General features: G+C 53.6%; 1 protein-coding gene across 1 annotated transcript; it reads right to left on the reverse strand.

The window, feature by feature from the left end:
* Positions 1–1,005: 1,005 nt before the first annotated feature.
* Positions 1,006–12,929, reverse strand: NPTX2 (neuronal pentraxin 2). Its single transcript, XM_043455756.1, has 5 exons — positions 12,337–12,929; positions 10,459–10,675; positions 5,325–5,569; positions 3,409–3,588; positions 1,006–2,455 (listed from the first exon to the last, which is right to left on the reverse strand). Exons 1-5 carry the CDS (start codon positions 12,760–12,762, stop codon positions 2,228–2,230), a joined length of 1,296 nt encoding a protein of 431 aa, XP_043311691.1. The 5' UTR covers positions 12,763–12,929; the 3' UTR covers positions 1,006–2,227.
* Between the last annotated feature and the right edge of the window lie 5,619 nt (positions 12,930–18,548).

Below are 18,548 nucleotides of genomic sequence, written 5' to 3' on the forward strand. Positions count from 1 at the left end.
TGCGGCCTCAGTATCAAGTACACCCAGCACAGTGTCGTTTGGTTCCAAGACTGGACTCTGCTCCCTTAAAATAGTCATTCAGGTATTTCCATTTGGGAAAGGGATGAACTGAGTTATACTCTGCAGCCACTGAAATGGAACAAACACACAAACCAGGAAGTGCTGATGAGGCGGGCATTCCTGACCGTGGGGGAGATGAGGAAAGATATCGACACACCTGCCGGGGCCAGGTGGACAGAGAGAGGCACCAGCAGGGCATGTTGGCACTAGGGCCCTCGGAGCCAAAAGCCAGAAGGCGGGGGGTGGGTGGAGGGACCTTCAGAGTCAGGCTGGCTTGGGTCCCAGCTCCGCCTTGGTCAGGTGTGTGTTCCCAAAGTCACTGTTTTAATTGTTCCACGCATTCACCCCTCAATTGGGATGAACTCTTTCAGGGGGTTGTGAATAGGATTAAAGGAGATTTTTATGGCAGAGCATACACAGAGCGGACTTCCTTGGTGGCTCAGTGGTAAAGAACTCGTCTGCCAATGCTGGAGATGTGCGGTCGATCCCTGGGTCAGGAAGACCCCCTGGAGAAGGAAATGGCAACCCTCTCTGGTATTCTTGCCTGGAGAATCCCATGGAGGGCTATAGTCCATGGGGTTGCAAAGAGTCGGACACGATTCAGCGACTAAACAACGAGAACAATACACGGGGTAGGTGCTGAACAGGTGTCCCATCTGGGGCAGGGTCATCAAAGCGGGACTCCCAGCTGAGATGACAGGGACAGGCTGGGCACAGAGAAACTGGGTGGAGCCTGCAATGCACCCCCAGCCTGAGCCTGGCTGGGGCTGAGGAGGCGAGGGCAGTCCAGCACCACATCCTCCCCCAAGCACTCTCCGCTCCCCTGGGGCTGCTCCCTGGGGCCCAGCCCAAGCTAACCAGAGAAGCCAGCCCTCTGCCAGGGGTCGCGAAGCCCCAACCCTCCCTGCCCTCAGCCCCAGACATGGAGAAAGCAGACACCGAGGCTGTCTTCCAGTGCATTTTAATCAAAATTCCATCATCAGAAGAGTTCTTGTAGCATACAGTGTTAGGATGGGCATGTCAGCTTGGTCCTACAAATGGAACTTTCACAGATTTGCACTTCGAACATGTATGAAAAATAAAATATATAATATTTAGCTGTATAAATTTCCCCACTGAACCACGTCTATCTTTTAAAATAAATGACGACCTCTGTCCAATAAATTAAGCAGCCTGGAGTCGCTGAGCAGGCACCAGCCCAACGACATCCGTTTCCTGAAGAAGAAGTTCTGGGGGAAATAGTGGAGACAGTCGGATGCTCACAGGAATCCACGTGAATTAAAATGAGCACGTGCCTCACAGTGGGACGAGACATCAAGAAACCGGGAGCGGGTTAATGGCTGCTCTTTCTGTTTGGGGGGGGGGGTAAAAAAAAATCAATTCCCCAAACCACATGGCATGGTTGTAAAAGCTGCAACTGAACTTTTGGCACCAGTGGGAAAAAGACACCTTTCAAAGCCGGCCAGGATTCCACCAAAGCGCGGGTCAGAGGGCAAGCTGACGGAGGCGGGGGACAGCAGCCTGGGCCCTTCTGTGTCCAGGGTTCCCGTTCACAGCCCCCTCCCCGGGGCCTCAGACGCTCCCTCCACCTCGGAGATCAGGCAGGGCAGTGTCCGGGCAGCCTGTCTTCCTCCACAAGCTCAGGAGTTCCTGGGACAGAAAGATTCACAGCGTAAAGACCACCAAGAGAAAGGCCCTTTTTTGGGGGGGGGCAGCGTGGGGGAGAAGGGAGGGGCTTCGCTGCGTGCTCAGCGGACAGCAAGGGTGTACGCGACACACGAGGGACACAGCCACTCCGGCAGGACGATGCACAGCCTTCGAAGGGGACGGAAGACGGCGCACACGAGACACCAGGGATCCGTGAGAGCGGGCAGGGCTGGGGTGCGCTAGCATTTACAGGGGTTCTGAGCAGGAGTCCCTCCACGGTAGGAGTCAGGAATCCGTCCACCTGCGGCTCAGGGCTTCCTCCCCGCCCCAAACCAACAAAATCGTGGTTCGGAACAGATAAGCTGGTGACAAGTGACGCCACAGAGCCTCAGGCTGAGACGCCCTGGGTGGGGGGCTTCGAGGGCCCCCCGCCCACTGTGGCAGGAAGTTCGCGCGCAGTTCCACGGGGGCCATGAGGGGAACGGCCCGGCCCCTGCCTCCCGGACAGAGGGGTGGCTGACTACAAGTCAAGGAGACGCTCCTCGCAGGTCTCCACCGGCCACTTGGAAGCCCCTCCGAACACGTCCACGTTGTTGTCCACCCAGGGGATGATGTTGCCCGGCATGTTCGTGGAGCAGTTGGCGATATTGATGATCTCTTGTGCACGGAGGACGCGGTCCCAGATGTTGAACTGGCTGAGCTCCCCAACAAATGCCTGCGTGGCGTCGAACCTGCCACCAACTGTGTCCTGGGGAAGGGGGACAGAGCACGTGGGGCAGGCTCAGGGCGGACATGTCTGTCCCCTCTCCTGGGCATGTGACCGGCCTGGCGGGGGAGCGCCAGCCTGGGAGGACGTGGGGCAGGGGCGGACTCCCCCGACTCAGATGGCACCCTGCGACCACCGAGTCCTGCTGCTTCTAAAGCTCCAGGGCTCGTGAGGCCCGTGAGATGGCGTGGCTCAAACCAGCCCGCTTTACGGAGGGTAGACTGAGAGAGATCCTTGCCCAAGTCCCCTGAGCTGGAACTGAACCTGGGTCGCTCGACTCCCAGCCCCTCCCAGGGGAGAAATAACAGGGAGCCAAGAGACCCGACTCAAAGCCCCCCAAAGGCCCAGGGTCTATTCCCTTGATTTCCACCAGCAAACCCCGAACACAGACTGAGACGTGAACTCTTCTCTGTCCGAAAGCAGATGGCCTCTGCCCCAGGGGCGAGCTTTCTGAGGGCAGCCTCTGAGTCCCTGCCCCATCTCAACCACAGATGTGGTTCCCCAGGGGGCCGTGCTGGGGATCAAGGTTATGACCCTGAGCTGGGAGCCCCTGGAAAATGCCAGTACCAGCCAGGGCCGGGCATCCCGAGCCAACACAGCGGCAGGCAGAGGCCAAAGAGCCGGAGATGGCCTGGGGCCCCTGGGGCTCCAGGGACACTCCTGCTTGCCTGTGGTGGTCAGACTCCACTCTAGAATCTGCCGGAACCCACCTCACCAACCTGGTCCCTGCTAGGAAGGGCAGGACATGTCCCCATGCCCGCCCTCAGGCCACAGGACAGCCCGAGCTAGGCCGGCAGGGACCCCAGGTGTCCAGCCTGGCTGTCATGCCGCGGTGACCAAGGCCAGGTCCGGCAGGCAGACGGCTGGGCAGGGCCCCAGGCAGGGAGACAGCCATGTGCTGCGTGGCCAGCTACTCCTCTGGCTGCCGCACTCACCTGCTCCTGCCCGAGGATGAGTACACCACCAGGCTTGATGGGGTGCCATGGGGCCAGGTTCTCCCCGGTGCCCAGCTTCTCCCCATCCTGGAAGGCCTCCCACATGCCGTCCCGCGTCGTCCAGGTGACACAGATGTGGTGCCACTTGCCGTCACTGACAAACAGGGGCAGCTGGGCGACCTGTAGGCGGCAACGTGCAGGTGAGGGCCCCTCGGGGTCCCCAGGAGTTGGACCTGGGGGGACTGGAGGCCCTGAGCGCGCTGCTGCTCTCATCGGGGAGGGGGGTCCCTTCTGATCTCCCCCCTCTCTGCTCTGTGGGTAGCACACCTGACCCTGCCAGCTCACAGGGACCCTTGGACTGGAGACACCATACGTGTCACAGACTCTTAAGGGGAAAGGGGCAGCCTGGGTACAAGCCCCTGACCCCAGGGGGCCCTGCTGTCGACTGGACATGCTTGGATCCTGGCTCGGATGAGGGTCTGGGATGGACACTGTGCAGACCACGCAGATGTGACGGACAGCTCCCTGCCCCCATGCTGGTCCTGAATGTCCCTCGCTGGAGAACCCAAAGGGAAGTCTGAGCTCTACTGGGCAACTTCTTTGGAAAACAGTCAGATCAGGCATCTACACTCTGCTGGTAGGGTCCCAACAGCCATTGCAACACTTGGGGATCTACACGTGTGTGTCCTCCTGGGCAGGCCCTGGGCAGGTAGGAGTGCACACAGGGCCTTCGCGCCTCACGCCGTCTCCCCGCGGTCCTATAAGTCCTCTACAGACCGGCTCTGCTGTCAAGCGTCATGTTGTTACTGTTGGTGTCCTAGCAACCCCGAGCTCCCCTCCCAGGAACTGGCTGTTTACACGACATCAAAACCGAGGGGAAAACAAGGCTCTCAGCTCTGCTTCGTCCAAGCGCGTTATTCAGAACAATTAGTCCCCAGCTCACGGACATGGCCACTGCTGGAAGGGGCCCTGCATGTGGATTCTGTAGCGTTTCCCACTGAAACAAACTCCAGCCAGAGCAGTTCAGTAGAGACAAGCAGGGTGGGGGCTGAGTGCCCAGGGAGCCCGCTGGGGCTCTGCAGCCATCTACCACTCAGCCCCAGGAAGGAGGGTGTGAGGCTGCATGTTGGGGGACGTGCAGCCTGCCTTATGTTTAAGTGAGGCTGCAGGAGGGTCCCACAGACGCCCAGAGCTGATCTCTTAAGGAGACCACGTTCCTGAATGTCAAAGTAAGCCAGTCTATCAAAAAGGGATATTTACTCTGGAAAAGGCAGGACTGTGGGGACAGGGGACAGATGGGTGGTTGCCACCAACGGCAGTACAAGCAGGAGGTGGCTATAAAAGGGAATGAAAATCAACACAACATTGTAAAGCAATTATCTTCCAATTTAAAAAAGGGGAAGGAGGAAATTTGGGGGAAAGATGAAACTGTTCTATATTTTAATTGTGGTGGTTACACAGCTATGCATTTGTCAAAACTGGTTGAACTAAAAAGTATAAATTTTACTGTATGTAAATATATTTCAAGCCCCCCCCACCCCTCCGCTGAAAGACATGCTCATGAGAAATATCACACAATCGCACACACATACACAAACACACACCCTCCCCTATTCCTGGGGAACCACTGTGACTGACTGGCCTGAGGGCCTGTGAAAACTCAGGCTGCCCCAGGAGGCCTAGTTCATTCTGACCCTCTGCGGCTTCTTGGTGGGACTCACAGCTTGGATCCCCACAGGCTACAGCTGCCTGGCCCCCTGCCCGGTCACCTGTCCAGAGTGGGACTGAGTCAGGTCCAAACCGTCCCCTTCGGGGGGAGTACAGCCTTGAGGTCAGAGGTCAGACTTCCTGTAACATCCCAACCTCAGTGGCCGCCAGGATAGGGGGGAGGCTGGCAGGTGTCCCAGTGGGCTCACCTTGTCGTTGATGAGCAGCTCGATGGGGTTGTTGCCCCACTCAATCAGCACGATCTCGTTGGCCTGCCCGGGCACGGCGTAAGAGAACGGGGTGCCGATGCCCGGTGAGGCGCTGGACCGCAACCACAGGCAGATGGTGAAGGCGTACAGCTCGGGCAGCGTCTTCTTGATCTTGCCGTACAGGTAGTTCGTGCGGAGGGGCAGGGACACTTTGAACGCATCTGGCGACTTGAAAGCACTGTTGCCTGCAGGAGGCGGGGGGAGCAGGATCCGCAAGAGGGGTTGATAGTGTGTGAGCACCCCCTTCTCTTTCCCCACAACCAGCACAGCCCAGAGCAGCAGTTGACCTGGACTCTCTCCCAGCAAGCGGGTCCCCCAAGCACAGGGCACCTGCTACAGACTGTCCGCTGTCCAAGGTGCTGAAGTGGGGAAACAGGCATATCCTTGCTCTTGGAAGCTCGAGGAAGGGGGAAGAGGCACGCTGGGTTTAACCTTCTGGTTAAACTAAGCCAAAAAACACTTCCTCAGCCATGTCCCATTGCCTCTGTTACTTCCTAGAAATCTCGGCCCCTTCAGCAGGGCTGGGCCAGGGGCCTGCTGGACTTGGGCTTGGAGGTGGGACCCTGGCGCTCCATAGACACTCGTCCACCATCGAGTCCATGTCACTTCTCTCCTGGAAGAATCACCACCGCCCAAGGGGAAGGAGTCAGGCACCCGTGACTCGACACTACAGCTGAACTCAGAAGTGGCTTTTGGACTAAATCCCTGAGTGAACTGCTTTGCTCAGGACCTGCTCTTCCCTCCTCGAGAGAAAACCAAGTTTACCGACCCATTTCCTGCAGTCTGGAACCAGCAGGAGGCAGACTCCCGACCCACTGAGGCGAGCCCACCTGCCCTGAGCCTTGATCCCTTGGGGCCTGCCTGGGACTGGCCCCAAGCACATGGCGCTTCCGAAACCTTTGGCAAACAACTGAAACTCTTAAGTAGATCTAAGTCATTTTCAGTACAGTTTTGGTTGAAGCTCGAAATTAACAACATCATAACTAAACACACAGAGGACAAGCCCCTGTCTGCTCATCACAGATCCCAGCGTTTGCAGGGGATTGCAGACTCCGTGCACTGTCACAGCAAAAGCTTCTCTCTTGTTGGGGACCAGAGGCTGCCAGGGAAGGAACCTAAATGCCCGTCACTCCTTCAATAAGTATTTATTAAGCACTGACGAGGGGCCAGAGGATCCTCATTTCCGTCAAAGACAGGCAGGCTCTCTCGGCTTGGAACCACACTGCCTGTGTCACTAGTGGATGATATCTGTTCCTTCCTCACCCTGCTCTGTAGAACAGGAGCCAGAGTGGATGAACCATTCTCCACCACGAGCCCCTAGTCTCATTTTTTAAAAAAAGGTTTTTGATGTGGGCCATTTTTAAAGCCTTTATTGAGTTTGTTACAATACTGTTTCTGTGTTTTATGTTTTGGTTTTTCGGCCACAAAGTCATGTGGGACTTTAGCTCCCCCAACCAGAGATTGAACCTGCACCGCCTACTTTGGAAAGCAAAGTCTTAACCACTGGACTGCCAGGGAAGTCCCACCCCAGACTCATTTTCTGCCACAGTGAGGAACACAGACACGTGAGAGAAGCTCTTTGGTGCCACAGTTCACATCCCACCCAAGGACCTTCCACAAAGGAAGGCTGCAGGGCCCACTGTCACCCTTCTGACTTCTCTGGAACGGGCAATGTAGAAACATCAGAGTCTAAGCTTCACACATAGTATTTATTTCTATCTGCTGACTATGCAGTCTTGTCTGATCCCTCCTGACCTCCCAAGGCTGTGGAGCACTGGGTGAGGGGTGGGAAGACCTCATTGCCTGGGGAAGCTGAGGGCAGGGCCAAGCCAGAGGTTACGCTGAGATGGGCCCCAGGTAAGGCTGAGAGACCCAGAAAGTCCCAGCTCCCTGATTTTTAAAATTGCACAGCAGAGGCACCAACTTACCCCAGGTCACACAGCCCGCAAATGACAGAGCCAGGAACGGAAGTTGCACTTCCCAAGACATGCAGCTGCAAATACTTAATGTGTAAATGCTTCTGTTTTCAGGAGATGTGATTATATAATAGAGAGAAATGGCTTCTCTCCTTGCAGGTGGGCAGGCTTGCTAATTTGATCAGGCTCGGGGTTAGTAATATCGTTAGCCCAGTGATAACAGATCAGTTCCATCAGGGCTGGGAGAGCTGAGGGGCGGCCATACCCTGAAAGCTGGCGCCCTCTATTCATATAAAACAGCTTGGAGGTTCAGAGGAAACTTAGCTAAAACCAATTAAGGAATTAAAAGGCCTGACCGATAAATCAGAGACTGCAGGTGGCCGACAAGCCAAAGATGGGGAGCGGCCTGGGGCTAAGAGACAAGGGTTCCAGTGTTTACTTTCGCTCTTAGCTGGGCTCTGCCTGGCTGGAGCACCCGGAGCCCAGAGGCCCCCACAGATGAGCAGGTCTCCCAGTAAAGAAAACGAGCATCCTTGGGACCTGGGAGACAGGAGCATCCACACGCAGGGTCAGAAGCTCAGCACGGGGCTGCGAGGAGCATCCCGCCCAGCAGGGCTGAGGCCCACGCACCGCTCCAGGCTGCAGCCTCCATGACTCTGGACCTCGGGGGTCGCCACTAACCGCCACCCCAGCTCTGCAGTCTGGCGGCCACGTGAATGCGGGCGTCACTCAGCTCTGACTCAGTCCCTCATCTAACCAAATCCCATCCCACTGGGTTGTCGCAGGGATTACAGAAGACACAGAACGTGGAGCTCAGAGCCCAGCATCTGGCACAGAACAGGCAGGAAATGATGCCCCGAAGGCCAGAGAACCCCAAGGGCCCCGCTCCGCGTGTGGCTGAGGGCCGTCTCCCCTGGGCTCAGCAGGATGCTTCTAAGGAACACCGTATGCTTTCTACTCATGGTACATTTGGGGGCTGGCAGCTTCCATCTCTGTTCACACCTGTCACACACATGACAGACACAGAGAACTGCTCAGAAGACAAACGATCGCCTCCCTCAAAGACTCACCCCGGGGCTGGGTGGAGCACACGGGATTCTAGGGTTCTCGTCGAGGGGTCGAGAGGCAGCAGACCCTGAGCCTCCGCTCAGCGCCAGGGTCTGCAGGCTCTGCAAGAACGGCCCTGTCCTTGTGGAGGCCAGCTCCAGTTTGGACACGGACCTCCCCTCTGCCGGGCGAGGTCTGCAGGCTTTCTGCAGCACCCAAGAGCGTGGGTGCAGGGATCAGACTGGCCGAGGTGAGGCCTGACTGCGGCTTTCTGGCTATGAACAGACACACCAAGGATGGGAGGGAGAGTCACAGAGGGGCAGCTCCTGGGTGGTCACAGCCGTGATGTGAAACTCAGAGCTTCCCTGGAGTCACAGAACAAGATGGGGAGGGGTGGGTTATGTGCCTTTGCCATCCATTAGCCGGTAGCCTGGGTCCCACCTCGACCCCCTCTCCCCGAGACAGATGACAGGTCTAGCTGAGAACCTGGGAGCACTTTTTCTCATCTACGAAATGGGTATAACAAGAGTCCTGACTCCACACTCAAACTCAGTAGACTTCAACCAACCCGCTTCTGTTAACCCACTTCCTCGTAGCAACTCAGCCACCATGCCAAGTGAGGTACACTGCCACCAAGGTCTCTGGCAAAGCCCTCCTCCCCTCACTCTGCAGCCACCCCCTCCCAATCAAGATGCTGAGTAACTGCACTGTGCCTGCTCCCTCGGCCCGCAGGCCCCACGAGGGCGAAGCCAGGCAAGGGAAGGTGAGCCGCCCACCCCTGGCCCCAATGGTGCCTTCCTCTCCTCTTGCTCTGTGACAGAGAGCTAAGCTGCAGCTGCGCTGCCTTTGGGGAAAGCCTCTGAGACCTAAGGAGCTTCCTGAGGTCACCCAGCAACGGAGGTGAGGCAGAGAGGACATTTTTAAATTCAAGAATCCAAGTGCAATAATAATGGTAAGGAAGGAAGGATAGGCTTTTCTGGAAGAAGAGAACAGGAAAGGGATGAAGGAACCCTGTGACTTTTGGGATGCTGCTGAAAAAGCGACTAAATCAAATGAAACAGAAACACTCTCCCCTTGGACGACTCCATCTGGCCCAGCTGAGCCGACGTGGCTGGAAGAGTATGCGGACATTCTGCCACTGGGCCTGCCAATTCACGCAACTGAGTCATCAGAACCTGCCCTTGTCGGGTTATTGCATTTGAAAGGTTATAATCCCATACCCGCAACCAGCAAACCTAAAACTTCACACCCAGCACAGTCTGAATGACCTAGGGCCCTTGATCCCTCCCTTTCCTGTTTCCTGTGGGAGAAACTCACCCACCAGAATCTGAGCAGAGAAGAGAAAGAGGCTCAGAGTCTGCTGCAGGGTATAGTTAAGAAGGGACTGAAATGCCCGCGTGGCAGGAGGTCAGGAATCAGACTGGCCGAGCTGATCCTGAGTGTCTTGGTTTTCCACGGACACTGCCAGTGGGGCTGGGGGTGGAGTTAATTCCAGAGACGGCTGTTGTCAGTCACCCCGATTGTTTGCTCAAACAGCCAGGAACCACCAGGCAGGGCCACAATCACTGCTGACGATGGGGTCTGAGCACAGCTGGTGAAAACCAGGACCCTACCAGCCGCTAGCAGTGCCCCCTCCATCTCCACTGAGTCTCTGACCAGGCCAACAAGGCAAACTCTGTGCACCACGAGATGACTCAGGTTGAAACAGCAACAGCTGGCCTGAGAAGTGAGAGGCAGAAGGGAGAGGTGGGCTGCGGCTGGGAGGGTAAGGCGTCAGCCGGATTTCTGCCCCCAGCATCGGAGGATCGGAGGAGAGCTGTCTCAGAACCTAGCAAACTCAGGAGCAGAGCTCCCCGCCAAGAGTCAGCTGGCAGGGGTTTAGCAGTGACCACTCCCTCAGCGGCCCAAGTGGCCGCATGTGTCGGGGGCAAGATGGCAGTGCCGCGGGCCCCTCCAGGCCTGCCGTCCCTTGCTCTGAGCCCCGCTTCACCCCCTTACACAGCAGCCGAGTACCAAGACGATGGGCTGGGGGCGGGGGCGGGGGTGGGGGGTGGAGAGGCGGCTGATGGACGGCCGCCAGGGGGCGGCAGAGACACCAGCCCGGCGCTCACCTCGCTCCAGCTCGGTCACCCTCTGCAGCAGCGCGTTCAGGGCGCTCTCCGTCTTCTGGCGGTGAGCCGAGGTCTCGTTGTGGAGCAGGGACTTCTCGTCCTCCAGCTCGGCCACCTTGCGCAGCAGCTGTCTCTCCAGCTCCCCCAGCCGCCGCTGGAGCACCTCCCGAAAGTCGCCAGGCAGCACCGCGTTGGACACGTTCGCTCGGAGCTGGTGCTTTCGGTGGTGGAGGGAAGGGGGTGGGGTGGGGGGCACAGGCGGGAGAAGTATTAGGGCCAGTTTAAAAAGGAACTGTGAAATGGAGCTCTAATGGCCCCCGCCACACAGGGAGAAGCTTCCAAATAGAAATAGTAAATCGTGCCAATGGCGGGAACGGGAGCATTTCGCTGATTTCTTTTCTTTTTCTCTTTTCCGGTACGGAAAGGATTTCAAAGTCAAACAGCAATTACTCTGCTGCAATATTTGAAATTTAGGAATTTCTTTTCCCCTCTCAGGAAGCTGTGTACCTCCTCTCACCAAAAAGTCAAAGATTTAACCAACATCTATCATTCTCAAATAAGGACCAAAATAAAGCTAGGACTTTTTTTTTTTTTTGAAGAGGTAATCAAACGGTCTTCAAAGCTGATGAACTTTCATCTAGCCGCGCGCCGCCACCCCCCACCCCCAACCTCCAAGTTCCAGTAGGGCACAAAAGTGCATGATTATGCTGGCAGAGATGTTACTGGAAAATGAGAACTCTAAAACAGAGACAGTCTGAATTCCAGGAATCTTCGCTTTTAATGCTGCTTTTAAATCCTCACTTCCTATTTCTTTTATTCCTCTACCATTCTGCTGGCTCTGGAGGATGCCGGCTGCTGTCTAGCCACCAGTCCTTGGCAAGCTGTCTACCCCTCCCTCTAAGTGTTCCAAATTGTAAAATAGATTATAGGATCTTCCTGGGGGGTTGTTGCACGGGTTAAAATTAGATAATATGCCTGGCGCATATTTAGTGTTCCAGAAACGTTAGCTCTTATTAATCATAATGAATCGAGGGATATACAGATGCTGGAAATACTGTATTTAGCCATCATGCCAGAGGAAACTCTCAAATAATTTTGCAATAATTACCACCTGTAATTGCAGTCTAGTTTTGCTAAAAAGTATTTTGGTGAACGTGTGTAACAGAAACATCCACACTTCTTAAACGGGGGCGGAGAGTAAAGATGGAAATTAAATGAAGATTTTTCTCAAAGTTCCAAACTGCAGACGCCTTCCGAGAAGGGAATAAGGTCTCTTCCCCCAGAGCAATCGGGAGGGGCACCCCAGGATCCGCGCGCGCAATTGGGGGACAGCGTCTTTGAAGTTAACCGGCTTCAAGGCGCGCCTGGTGTGATCCGTGACCCGCCCACGCTCGCCTTCCGCTGAGACCCCCGGGGCCTCTGCCCGCTCTGGTCCGGCCCAATTTGATTTATAAAAGCTAACACCGGAGGCCCGGGGCTGCTGACCTCCCGCGGAAGCCCTCTGTCCGCTGAGACAAGGTCCAGGAGCGCGTCCGGCTCGGGGAGACTGGGAGATTTGTAAAGCGAGGAAGGGGGCCGTCCCCATTCGCCAGGCTGTACCTCGGGGAGTGAATGGCCCCACAGCTGACAGGCCGGGCACGGCTGGGTGGGGTGGGCGGGAATTTAACCCTTTCCTTCCAGCAAAAGGGTGGGGATGCGAGCCACGCAAGTTAAGTTTCGGAGCCGGACCGAGAGCGCCCCTGACCCCAAACCCAGCTCGCCTGGCGTGCGAGCGCGCCCGGGCGGCGGTGTCCCGCACAGCCCGGAGGGCAGGACCACGCGCCCCTCCTCTGCCCCGCGCCTCGGGGGCGTCCCCCCAGGGACCCCCCGCCCTGGTACCTCCAGGCTCTCCAGGCGGTCCTTGAGGGTCTGCAGAGAGCGGCTGAGCTGCTCCACGACGTGGCCGGGGTCCCGCGGCAGGTCGCCCATGGTGTCCTTGCCCGAGGCTGCCCGGCCCGGCACCTTGCCCCCCGCCAGCCCCTCGCAGCGCGCCAGCTTGGCCGTGAGCTCGCGGATGGCCTCGCGCTGCGAGCCCAGCGTCTCCTTCTGCTGCACGACGGTCTCACGCAGCTGCAGCACCGCGGCCCGCAGCTCCTCCTCGGGGCTCAGCGCGCCGCCCTGCATGGGCATCGCGGGCAGCGGGCAGCCGGCGTGCGCCGCCTCCGGGGGCAACGCCGTGCACACGAAACGGTTGCCGGGCGCCGGGCCGTCCTGGGCTCCGGCGGCCACGGCGAGCGCCACGCCGGCGGCCAGCAGCGCCAGCATCCCGCCGCTGCCGCCGCGCTCACTCGAGCGTCCGCGTGCGGGCCGGCGAGCCGGCGCCGTCGGGGCGCGCGGCGGGGGGCGCCTGCGCGGTGGGCTGCGGCCGGGCTCGCCGCTCGAGAGCAGCGTGAGCGCTGGAGCCGGCGGAATCCGCCCGCCGTCGCGAAAGCGGCGCACTCGGTCTGGCTCTGCGCTCTGACCCAGCGGGGCCCGCGCGCCCTTTCTTAAGCTGGAAGGGCGGGGGCCCCGGCGCGTGGGGCGCGGCGCCGCGAGCTCTGATTGGCCCGGCCTGGCGCGCGTCACGCGGGGGCGGGGCAGGGCGCCTACTCGCAGAGCTGCGTACCAGCGGGCGGGCGGGCGCGTGGGCCGGAGCCTGGGGCCCCGCGGCCCTCAGGAGGGGACGGCTGAGGAAAAAAAAAAAAAAGGGTCCTGGGTGCCTTCAGGAGCCTCGGCCGAAACGAGTCCAGGCGCCCCCTCGGACCCACCCGAGGACGCCGGCGTCGTGGGCTGTGGAGAAGCCAAGAGCCCCCTGGTGCCCCGGCGGCCCCTGAGGCGGCTCCGAGGGCGCCAGGCCTCGCTCTGCGGTCGCCTCAGCCCCCGGGCGGGGACGACCCCCGTTTCACAAATGAGGAGGCGCCCAGGGCGGGAGTCGAACCTTGCGCTGCCGTTGCCACCCGCCCACGGCCGACATGGGCCAGCCGAGGCGGGGCCGCGGCCACCTCACCGAAAAGGCGGGAAAGAGAGGCATGACGGGTCGCGTCCGCAGTCCCGTCTCGGAAAGAATTCTCAGGTCTGCGGGGACCAGAAACAGGCGGCAGATCCGACGGCGAGGAGGGGTAGCCCGCGCACCCTCGCGCCACGTTCGGTCCAGCTTGGGGCGCGGAGTCGCGAGGCCACTCGGAGGGCTGTCCGATGCGGGTCCCGGCCACAGCCCGCCGCGTGGTGATCTTCGCAGCAAGGCCTGGGCCACATGGGCCTTGATCCGACCCGCAGTCTTCGCCATGGTGCCAACGTGGTGAAACAGCGCCCCACCCTCGGAAACAGGGTGCCCAGGGTGTCCAGTGTCCCCGTTAGAGACGCTGTCCTCAGGTTCTTGGAGGGAACAGAGACAGAGAGAAACCCCCCAAAGCAGGAGCAAATTGGTTTCAGAATCTGGGCTGTGGTTTGCAAACAAGTTCACAGAGATTTTGATGCAAAGCGACAGAGCTGGTTTACTGCACATTATAAATGGAAATCTTTACTTTTTTTTCCCTCCGTTTTTAAGAAATCCTGTGGCAAGGTCATTAATCATATTATCCATTATACCCGAAACAAATGGATTTGTCACTTCTGCACGGAAGCTGAGGTTGATTCTGAAAACACACTGTATCAAAATAAATGAAATTATTATGATAATGTAAAATAGACTGCAGTGATTAATCTCCAGAAACCGAATTTTTGACCTGCTTTGCACTTCAAACAATAGCTTCTGTTATGTAAATAGATGTGGGATTTTCAAGGATAATGTTGCTAAATTACCAGAAAAGTTCTATACATGAAAATCTCTTCGTGGATAAACATTAGAGACAGGAAATCTGGTCTACATAACACCGGAGGCAGAGGACAGTGGACGTAATGATGGTTCAGGTAAGAATATTCATTAGTGGAAAATGTAGGGGGGGTGGATGATGGGTTAATTCTTGGTCAGCAACACCTGTAACTATCCCTTTCAAGTTGTAAGTATGACCTTGAATAGATTCATTCCTCCTACATCCTTCTTACTTCAGCTCCTTAAAAAACTCCCCAAGTTCAAATGAGCCCTCCTATACACAAATTGCAAAATGAAGGTAACAAAGTTGCAAAGCACTTAAAATGTTATGTTTTAAATGGTTCCACAATGCACCAAATCCAGACATGTTCAGAATTATTCAGATAAGGCTTTGACTTTTCAAATTTTCACTCACAGGTTTGATGTTTTTTTAACTCGCAGACCTTGGTGGATCTTAATTGGATGTGACAATTAGGGTAGTATGCCTGTATTTTTCCATATAGCCTTTCTTGGCATAGACTGATAGAGTCATATTTGCAACTTGAAATAGAGGCTTGTTCCTTTAATAATTAAATAAAATCGACTGTATTTCCAGAATTCTAATTTCCTCCTGAATCAAGAAAACAGTGTACAAGAAGATTCAGAAATAACAAAGCATATATCCCAAAGTATTTACTCTTAAGTTTCTCCGAAGATTTTCAATATGAGAAGTTACCAGTGAAACTGCCAAGGCCCAGATGGAACGACCCAGGCATTTAAGATGTTATACTTTTCGGAGGCAGTATAATTAGAGGGCTTACTGAACAGGGTCTATGCTATTTGGGGCTTTGTTTTGTTTTCCTGGCGCAGTGGAAAGTCTGCTGGCTCAGGAGTGAGTCCTCATAGCAACTCTGTCACTAGCTAAGTGGTTTGGGATGAGTCGTTTCTCCTCTCTGGACATCAGTTTCCTTGTGTATGAGAAGAAGGGATTAGAGTAGACTCTCCAAAGGCCCTTCTGATGATGCTCAAGGACTGGTGATTTGAGAAAGAATCACTGTTCGCTATGATGAACGTTCCAGAGCCTTGTTCTTTCCTGTTGTGTTGTGAACCACCTGTAACCATGGGTGACTATGGGAAGGCAGGGCATTTGTGATACAGCAGGTAAACCTTCACACAAGAAGAGGCCATAGCTAGGGTTGAAATCTGCTCTCGACAACATGGAGGTTCATCCTCATTTTACTCACAGCACAGCAACCTTGTCTATCTGAAGGACCCTGTGTATCTGACTCATGCCACCCGTGAGGGTGGTTATGTGTGTGGCAAAGATCAGGGCCCACAGAATCTCCTTCACTTGAAAAGTCGTGCAGATCTGCAGCTGTGAATCAGCTCCACCTAATCTCTTAGTGTAACATGCTGCAGCATAGTAACCACCCACTCATTCACTATGTCTCCTGGCTCCCAGGTTAGCTGAGAGCCCACTATGGAGGTAAACCGTGTGCTGGGAATCCTGATGAGCTCATTCCGCCTCCATTTTATTGCCCCATCTGTTTGGTTCTCTGGTTCTTCTCACATGCATTTTTATCTTGGTCTTCTGGGAAATGTGCTAATTTCCACCATAGTGTCAGAGGATCCCATCTTATACTTTTTTACATTTCCTCCTCTCTTTCTCAGTGCCACTTGGGAAGTCAAGAGTGGGGGTGTGAGCTCACTAACAGGATCCAAGGACAACTTCCTGCAAACATGACTCAGGAACTGTCCTCGGTTCTGAATTTCAATTAAGAGGGAGAACTAAGAGTGTGTGGTTGGTGGTGGCTGGTGTGTGTGTGTGTGTGTGTTTTCCCCCCAAATGTAGGATTCAATGCAGATATAACAGAATTTGGAGGTTCCAGAGAATCCTAACTAGTAATCTTTAAAAAAATCTAAATAATAATCTCTTATGCTTAAAATGCTAAGACCCTCTCAAGAGTGTATTTTTTATTAGAATGAACTGCATGGTCAAGTAGAAAGAACTTGAGCTTCAGAGTCAGACAGCAGTTGCTTCAATTCTAGTTTTAATAACTTGCCATTTGACCTTGAGAGGATAGCTTAACCCCTATGAGCCTCAGTTTTCTCAACTTGAACATCAAAGCTTAATTTGCTACAAAGTATTGTCAGGCTTAAGATAATGTATGTGAACATGTTTGACATAGAACAGGTGCAAAATAGATCCTGATTATCCTTTTCTTCCCTCTTTCACCTATATGCATTAAAAAAATCTTTAAAAAATTTCCTTTATTTTCTATGATACCAAGTAAGGAAGGATTCTTAGGAAAGAACATACCAGCCTCTTTGGAGGAAAGGCAAGATGAGAATTTCAGAAAAACTTACTGGTGTCTCAGCAAGAGAATGTTTTCCTAATTTGTGTGTGTTTATTTAAGATAATCTGTTGTATTTATTAACTTTAATCAGAGAATTCAGTCAAAACAAACTATTTTACATCAACATTAACTTAATATATGTACCACCTGTTGCAAAGAGTCCACTCATTGGAAAAGACCCTAATGCTGGGGGGAAATGAGGGCAGGAAAAGAAGGGGGAGGTAGAAGATGAGATGGTTAGATAGCATCACTGACTCAATGGACATGAATTTGAGCAAATTCCAGGAGATAGTGGAGGACAGAGGAGCCTGACATGCTGCAGTCCATGGGGTCACAAAGAGTCGGACACAACTTAATGACTGAACAACAACAAAAATAAATGCGCCTGGACCTAAATAAAAGATTTGTAATCATTAACATTTCAGTGACTCTGAGTTTGTATTGCTAAGGGATCCCAGTAGAAACAGGGCCACCAAATAAAGCAAATGTTTTTTCTTCAGTGCATCTGGGTTCTTCTCAGATAACATATTTCTGGTTTAATTTTGGGCGCATGTGATATGAGACACTGAGTTTCAGGAAGTTTTCCTGTATTAGTGTATGATCACATGTGACTGGAAAGTCATGATTTAGGGGGATTGATTATTAATATTACCCAACTGATTTCACCAAACAAAAAAGGGGCTTTTGGTGGCATTCTCTGACTTCAAGCATTAGAACAAGACACTGGATAAACTGAGGCTAATGTCTTAACTCAGTTTTTAAAAGTAAAGGATGATAGGGGATGGGAGGAACTGGAAGAGGAAACCTCATCATCTTGGTTTTCTTGGAGGAAATACCCCGAGAACATAGTCTCAGTTTTTCTATATTAGGAAACAGAAAGGGCCTCTGTTTTACACAGACTACAGCTAGTGAAATTGACACATATCTAATAAGTATCTGTAGCTCAGTGTCACCGTGTGGTTTAGGCACATTAGTAGCTTGCTTCAACCTCTGAAAGTGACAGTTGAGAGAGATTTTATAGAATTTTGAAGTTTAGGAAATAGTTTAAGAAAGGTCAAAAGGTCATATGGCCACTTAAAAGCAGAGCCAAGCTGACACTGAGGTTCTCTAGTTTCCAGTCAAGGGCTCTTTTCTCTGTACCCTTCCCTAGCTTACTAATTAACCCTTTAAAAGGCTTGGCTTCTTCAAAAATAGCTTTCTTAAAATTAATAATTTGCCATGCCTGATCCAATGATCATTTTCATATATTTCTCCTGGAACTCATTATAGCATTCAACATTGCTGGCTAAGTCTCTCTCTCTCTTTTTTTTATTTAAAACTTTCTATTATTGGTTTCTATGATACTGTATTCTGATTTTTTTTTCTTGTTTTCTGGGAATTTATTCTTTCTTCTCTGGATCTTCTTTCATTACCTGTACATGTGTCCAAACAGTTTTGTGCTTTCAGCTCTGGTCTCTATGTTAATGACTCTTTACCTGATTTTTACAGAGTTTCATGATAAACATGATAAACCAATTGCATGCCAGACATCTCAAGGATATGCTACCAGCAGTCCTAACTCAATATGTCCTCAACTAAATTAATTTTTCTCTTCCCCATCTCTCTTTTCCTCATCTTTTCTTCATATGTTAATTCTTCTCAAGTCATCCAAATTTAAAACTTTGGAATCTCCTTTGCACTGTTCCAAATCCATTCAAATTCTAGTCGGTTTCTAAGTTCTAATTCTACTTTTACAATACGTCAACTCTATCTTCACTGATACAACCTCATTACTTTTATTCTAAACTATATGGTTACCTCCTAACTAAACTCTGCAAGTTTGCCACCTCCACTTCAGCTTACATTCTATTGCCAGATCAGTTTTCCTGAAGCACAACTCTAAAGCACTTAACCCTTTTGCTAAGAAGCCTCAGTATCTCCTGATG

The sequence above is a fragment of the Cervus canadensis genome, chromosome 32 (genome assembly GCF_019320065.1).
Source record: "Cervus canadensis isolate Bull #8, Minnesota chromosome 32, ASM1932006v1, whole genome shotgun sequence".
Taxonomy (NCBI): domain Eukaryota; kingdom Metazoa; phylum Chordata; class Mammalia; order Artiodactyla; family Cervidae; genus Cervus; species Cervus canadensis.